Source organism: Rutidosis leptorrhynchoides, chromosome 8 (assembly GCF_046630445.1).
Source record: "Rutidosis leptorrhynchoides isolate AG116_Rl617_1_P2 chromosome 8, CSIRO_AGI_Rlap_v1, whole genome shotgun sequence".
Taxonomy (NCBI): domain Eukaryota; kingdom Viridiplantae; phylum Streptophyta; class Magnoliopsida; order Asterales; family Asteraceae; genus Rutidosis; species Rutidosis leptorrhynchoides.
The window spans coordinates 135,682,496-135,689,909 of record NC_092340.1 but is presented as its reverse complement, the minus strand read 5'-3'; the positions used below and the strand labels follow the sequence as shown (position 1 = coordinate 135,689,909).

Here is a 7,414-nt window from a genome sequence, read left to right as displayed (position 1 = left end):
AAATAGATATATTAATATGAACACTTAGGGTGCGTTTGATAAAACTGAATGATTTAGCGCTGAATGGTTCAGAATCTGAATGATTCAAAGCATCTGAATAAAGTTTGTTCTGAACGAAAATAAGGTGTTTGATAATCATTTCGAATGAACGGTATAAACTGAGTAAAATTACCTTATCAAAGTGTAACATGAATAAAATATTCAATATACCTGTTAGTTAAGTGTTCATGATAGGATTTGAGGAGAAAATTACAGAAAATTTAGGCTCTTAATGGTTAAGAGAGTGTTTTTCATCTCTAAATGGTTCAGCACTGAATTCTGAACCATTCAGTATCATATGTCATTCAGAGGTCAGAAACAAACGCACTGAATGCTGAAGGTTCAGTATTCAGTACTGAACCATTCCATTAAGAGGCAAACAAACGCACCCTTAGATCACATAAATGGATGAAGACATTCAGCGATAAAGTAACATGAGAAATAATGTTCATTTTAAAACTTAACGACGAGTTCTTGTAATTTGAGATAGTAATAAAAAATCCAATTTAGTGATTTATCGAGTGTAAAAATATATTCTCTCATCTTCCATTCATCGAATTTCCTTTCTTCTCATCTAAAAAAGTAAAGATGATAATCATCAGTCTGAAAGATGCACACAAAAGTACAAAGGTTGAATCAGTTTCTCTTAGCCAACTTCTTTTTAGATCTCAACTATGAACTCTTGACATTTTGTGGAAGTTATATGGCCCCATATGATGTCATAGTCACACTTATATATATTAAATTATTATTATTTAATTTCAATTCATCAGCTTATATCATATTTGCTGAATTAAACGGGTTAATAGATATCCGCGGAATATTAAATAAAATATTAATCTAACGACAATTTTGATAACTAAATATAATTTATCATAAATGTAAATGTGTAATCTTTATGTTTTTAGTTTATTACACATTTTTTTTACTGTAATTCGCCGATTGTAACTTTAATTGAGCAAAACACATTATACTATATTTAAATATATGGTTAAACTAAGCTAAATGTGTATGTTTAATATTATTACTGAAAAATTTAATAATTGTAACTATCATAACTCTTCTTTTGGTTAATAATTTAAAATTTTGTTTGGTTATATGTATATGTAGATCTTTATGTGGATGCATATGCACGTATTTTAATACGTATATATGTATGTATAGATGTATTTCAGATGGTAATGAATATATTCATAGATGATAAATTGTCATACATATCCGATCCATGAAACATTTGGATCATCTATATATATATATATATATATATATATATATATATATATATATATATATATATATATATACTCGTCTATTTACATCATCCACCATTCATATCCATTATAAATGGATTAAATCGGGTGAATATCCATGGATAGAACATGCATTCTCATTCCTATCCTTAAGTGATAGTTATGCTATAATGCTAGTCATACAACAACAATAACAACAATACCCAATTCCACGAGTGTAGGGTATGGGAGGTGGAGTGTAGACAATCATTCCTCAAACCCTAGATTAGAGGGAAGTCACTACTCCACCCACGGGTATAGAACCCGCGATTAGATAAGATCGTCCCACCCTCTACTCGAGAGCCAAGAGATTGCTTCCTAAAGGACCTCCGGCCAAGAAAAACTCATTAAAACGCTATAATGCGGGCATACGTACCTGTAAGAGTTATGTGCGCGTGGGAAGATGCAACCATACAAAGTAGCCAAAAAGAAAACACATATAACAGTAATGCACAGCAGTATGACAGATAGCATGAATAATATAATGCGCAGTAATATGTAAATTCCAGTAAACATGCAAACAATCAAAAAAACACCCACACACACCCACACACCCACATATGTATGTATATATATATATATATATATATATATATATATATATATATATATATATATATATATGCTTCCACACACACATAAACGTGTATAAAAACCTATACCTAAACATGCATACATAGAGATACAATCATAGGAATATATACCTAGGTACCGATACAGACAAACATATACGCATAGATACATACATACAGAATACAGATACAAACATATACACGGGACCCTATATATATCCTAAATAAAAACACATAGATACCGAGATGCAATACACATCTATATAGGCAAAACAGATACCATGTAGAGGGATATATATATATATATATATATATATATATATATATATATATATATATATATATATATATATATATATATATATATATATATATATATATATATATATAGTAGAATATAAATATATACCACCCTTAAAAAAAAAAAAAGCTCTAGCACCTATAATCAAGTTCAAAATGCCTAGAAAAAGAGTCTTACTCAATTACACTAATTCTACTCCTCCACAGGCTCCTATCAGAAGTCATGTCCTCCGTCAGTAGAAGCTCTTTCATGTCAAGCTTCCATCTATCCTCCAACCTACGTCTGGGTCTACCCTTCTCCTTACGCCCCCCAACAAAGAGGGCCTCGACTCTCCTAACCTGGGCTAAAAGTGGGCGCCTCCTAACATGCCCAAACCATCTAAGTCATCCTTCCTTCAGCTTGTTGGTTATGTTCTCAACTTCCAAGTTCTCCCTAAAAACTCCATTCGGTATCATATCTAGCATGGTCTTGCCACACGTCCACCTAAGCATCCTCATTTCTGCCACCTCCATCCTCCTCTCTTGGGCTTTTGTCATTGGCCAACACTCTGATCCGTACAACATGGCTGGTCTGATTGCCACCTTGTAGAATTTCCCTTTCAATTTGAGGGGTATCTTCTTGTCGCACAACACCCCTTTCGCTGCCCTCCACTTCAACCATCCTACTCGTATACGATGCGCCACGTCCTCATCTATCCTTCCCGATTTGTGAAGCATCGAGCCTAAATATCTAAAGGACTCTTGTGGAGGTAAAGTCTGATCCCCAATTCGGACATCCACTATATCCTCTTGTTCCTCTTCGCTCGTCTTGAAATCGCATCTAAGGTACTCCAATTTAAGTCTGCTAATCCGTAGGCCATTTGCTTCTAGGGCGATCCTCCATTGCTCTAGCCTTCTGTTAAGCTCATCCTGTGAATCCGAAACTAATACAATATCGTCGGCGAATATTAGGCACCATGGGATGTCATCTTGTATCCTTTGAGTTAATTCGTCTAGGATCAAAGTGAAAAGATACGGGCTAAGGGCCGATCCCTGATGTAAGCCTACCTCTACAGGAAAAAACTCTGTGTTTCCTACCGTCGTACGTACACGAGTCTTCGCCCCCTCGTACATATCTCTAATAGTTCTTATATATCTACTTGGGACACCCCTAACATTAAGAGTCTTCCAAATTAGCTCGCGCGGGACACAATCATAAGCCTTTTCCAAGTCCAAGAAAGCCATATGTAGGTTGTTTTGTTTTTCCCTATACTTCTCCATAAGGCTTCTAACGATGTGAATCGCCTCCATCGACGAGCGTCCTGGCATAAAACCAAATTGGTTCTCTGAAACCTGTGTCTCGCGTCGGAGCCTCGTCTCAATCACTCTCTCCCAAAGTTTCATAGTATGACTAAGTAACTTAATGCCTCTGTAATTACTACATATTTGCGCATCTTCCTTGTTCTTGTAAATGGGAATAACCTCACTGAGTCTCCATTCCATAGGCATCTTTCCAAGTCCAAGAGACTTTTGAGTTTTTATTAAGTCAAACACAAACTCATGTCACGAATATTTACAAATAACTCACATCAAAGCTACCTCGATATCATTAAATCATTGACCCTTATATAAACTATTTGGTAGTAGATTATTTCGGTAGATTATTTTGGAGAAAGTATTATTCGACGGTTTTGAACAAGATGCGTTGGCCTTGTCAAACCACTCACTTATGGTAGGCAAGGAAAATGAGGCAAATGTTGAAGTGGAATGTGATAGCCCGTCCTAATTCATCTGGGCGAAGTCATCAACATTTGGTCCCACTGCGAGGTACTGACCTAAATATGCCATGAACGACTCCATGTAATATCTTTAAAATGAGCAAATGTACAGCGGAAGATTTCTTTCGTACCTGAGAATAAACATGCTTAAAATTGTCAACCAAAAGGTTAGTGAGTTCATAGGTTTATCGTAATCAATCATGTCCATAATTTTAATAGACCACAAGATTTCATATTTTAATTTCTCATAAACATCATGCATGCATATAGCCATCTGCATAAAAATCATTCATATGGATTGAACACCTGGTAACCGACATTAACCATAATGTATAGAATATCCCCACAAACATCGACGTCTGTATAATAATAATCTCGAAGTACTAAAGCCTTCCATAGACATGAATGGGGGTTGTTAGGCCCAATAGATCTATCTTTAGGATTCGCGTCAATTATGAGCCATTTCCCTAATTCTTAGGTTACCAAACTTGAAGGGTGATATTCGATTTCGATAATCCAACCATAGAATGTAATTTCGATTACTTGTGTCTATTTCGTAAAATATTTATAAAAGCGCATGTATTCTCAGTCCCAAAAATATATATTGCAAAAGCATTTAAAAAGGGAGCAAATGAAACTCACGATACGATATTTTGTAGTAAGATATGCATACGACAGAACTGGTCAATGCAAGGTTGGCCTCGGATTCACGAACCTATATTCAATTATGTATATTAACACATGCAATGGTAATCGAACAAATTTATATCTTATTAGTGATTTTAATTGTTATTTTAAATCATGAGTTTCATTAATAACTTAATTAATTATATTTATTTTATATACCTTAATAAATAATTAATATTTATTATAAAAATATTAATATGGTTAGGTTATATGTATAAAATAATATCGATAATAATAAATAATAAATAAAAAGTTGTTTCATCTTATAATAATAATAATAATAATAATAATAATAATAATAATAATAATAATAATAATAATAATAATAATAGTTATTATGATAATGATAATGATACTAGTATTAATAAAAATGATAATAATAATAATAATACTAATATTAAAATAATAATATTAATGTCAAAATAATAATAATAATGATAATAATAATAATGATTTTGATAAAAATGATAAATTTTCTAATAATGATAATAATAATAATAATAATAATAATAATAATAATAATAATAATAATAATAATAATAATAATAATTATAATAATAATAATAATAATAATAATAAGTTTACTACCTTTAAAGAGTGAGTTCCTAAAAATATTGCCCCAGTCCGGGCTCGAACCCGCGACTTCCCGCTAACCCGAAACACTCCTTAACCATCGATCCATTTATGTTTTTCTATTTTAATTACGGATTCAATTTCTTTTAACTAACATGTCACAGTCTTCTTCTTCATCCTAAAACTCAATCGACCAAGGTAATTCATGAATATAACTTGTAACAACCCTGCTTTTCCGTTACTTCCGTTAGTTTATTTAACGGTGATTACTTGACGTTTATGTGTTTATGAGTAATAAATGCGTACTTGATCCTTGGAGGGTTACAATAGTTAATATGGGTTGATATTAATTCGAATAAATATTTCAGATAAAGAAATACGATAAAAATGAAACAATTTTGATAACTGCTTTTTGAACAACGAAATGCTCGGGTTTATTTTAATAATTAAATTATTAATTATTAACTTTTCAAAAATAATTAATTTATTGGGTTTTTAATAAATTAACGTTTGGTTGCGTTTAACGATCGGTGTAACATCCCGCATTTTTTCGTTAAATTATTTTTTTACGTCCGTCTTTTTATTTTATATAATGCACTCGTATCTAGATTCATATCTTCCATTATTTACCGTTTCTAATATTCATGTTATTTAATTATAACCTCTCTCATTTACTCTAGCGTATTAAAAATAATCATTTAGTTAAATCACGCACCCGCTTCAAAGTCGAGGGACTAATGTTGCCAAATGGGCAAAGAATTGACTAGGTCAACTAGTCAAAGTGCTTCTCCTCCACTCAATCATTCACCTCCCCATCTCATTTCATACTTCCACTTTTACTCTCAAAAACCCAATTCATTCAATCATCGTCTAATTCGGTTTTAGGAAGCAAACATCAAAACAAATTACATATTTGGAATCCTTGCATCTTCCTCTTCAATTCCATACCAATTTCATCTCATTTGGGTAACTTTCTAAAAACACTAGATTCTTTGTTCTTGATATTTTTTAACTTATAAAAGTGTTAATTAGTGTCTATGGCTCAAGTCGAACATGAATATATGATTTATATGCTCGATCTTGTTATTTTGATGCAATTAGCTTAAACTTGAAATGAGTTAGTTTAATCCTTGATTTTGGTTGATTAAATATTGTTTAAATGTTAAAGTTCATGTATTAAATGTGTTACTAGCATCATTAGCTTCATTTTGATGTGTAGGTTGATTTAGAAAAGCTCCATTTACAAAATAATTGAATTCTTGATTTTGGTTAGGGTTTGATGAACTTTGAAATGAACTTTTGATACATTGAATGCTATGACATATTGTTAGTAAGTGTTTAGTTGCAATGTATGTTTAATTACCTACGAAACGGCATATTATATATATATATATATATGTATTAAGTTTCCGAATCATCTTATGCATTTTATGAACTTGAAACCTTGATGATGAGCGTTAAATGATCATTCGGCGAGAATTCTATTATTTTAAATGATGTTTTTGTTTGATTAAAAGTGTTTAGTTGTATTCCTCGTCAAAATACCTTTCCAACGATATAAGATACGTGTTTTGAATGTTTACGGTTCATTAGTTATGGTTGTTTGAAGTTGGATTCGTGCATTAGTCAAAACTGCCAGATTTGCTGAACAGATAGTCTGAGCGCCGCTCAGGGTCTTGGAGCGCCGCTCCGGGCCCCGGCTGTCCAAAAATGCACATTTTCATTTAATTCTAACTATGCTACGCACCCCCGATCAACATGAAACTTGGCCAACATGCTTATATATGATTAAAAACCTCAGAAAAATAGTTCGGGACCCGACCCGAATGTGTTGACTTTTTCGTTGACTTTGACTTGACCAAAGTTAACTTTTGTTCAAACTTAACCAATACTTGTTTAAACCGTTCTAATCTTCTTGTATACTTGATTCTTGCATGAAACTTGACAACTTGATTCACATGCGTTATAATCGAGTCGTAATGAGCCATAGGACTAATTGAACAACTTTGACCAACAGTGTTTACCATTATTGATACAACCTACTTGTTTAGGTCAAGACTAGCACTCGTTCTTGCACACGTTACTTTGTGAAGTACTTTATTTACTCGTGCACTCAAGGTGAGATCATAGTCCTACCTTTTCAACAACTTTTATACTTTTAAATCGTGGGCTGAAAAACATATACATTGTATACATT

The 7,414-nt window shown here is 32.5% G+C and overlaps 1 protein-coding gene across 1 annotated transcript; it reads right to left on the bottom strand.

The window, feature by feature from the left end:
* Window positions 1-268: 268 nt before the first annotated feature.
* Window positions 269-3,490, bottom strand: LOC139863831 (secreted RxLR effector protein 78-like). Its single transcript, XM_071852431.1, has 2 exons — window positions 3,058-3,490; window positions 269-318 (listed from the first exon to the last, which is right to left on the bottom strand). Exons 1-2 carry the CDS (start codon window positions 3,488-3,490, stop codon window positions 269-271), a joined length of 483 nt encoding a protein of 160 aa, XP_071708532.1.
* Between the last annotated feature and the right edge of the window lie 3,924 nt (window positions 3,491-7,414).

Excerpts from the sequence above, each read along its gene's own strand:
- LOC139863831 (XM_071852431.1), bottom strand. The coding sequence starts at position 3,490 with ATGGAGGCGATTCACATCGTTAGAAGCCTTATGGAGAAGTATAGGGAA. Across the intron at positions 319-3,057 it reads GATCGCCCTAGAAGCAAATG|AATTCAGTGCTGAACCATTT; the intron begins GCCTACGGATTA and ends TGAATGGTTCAG.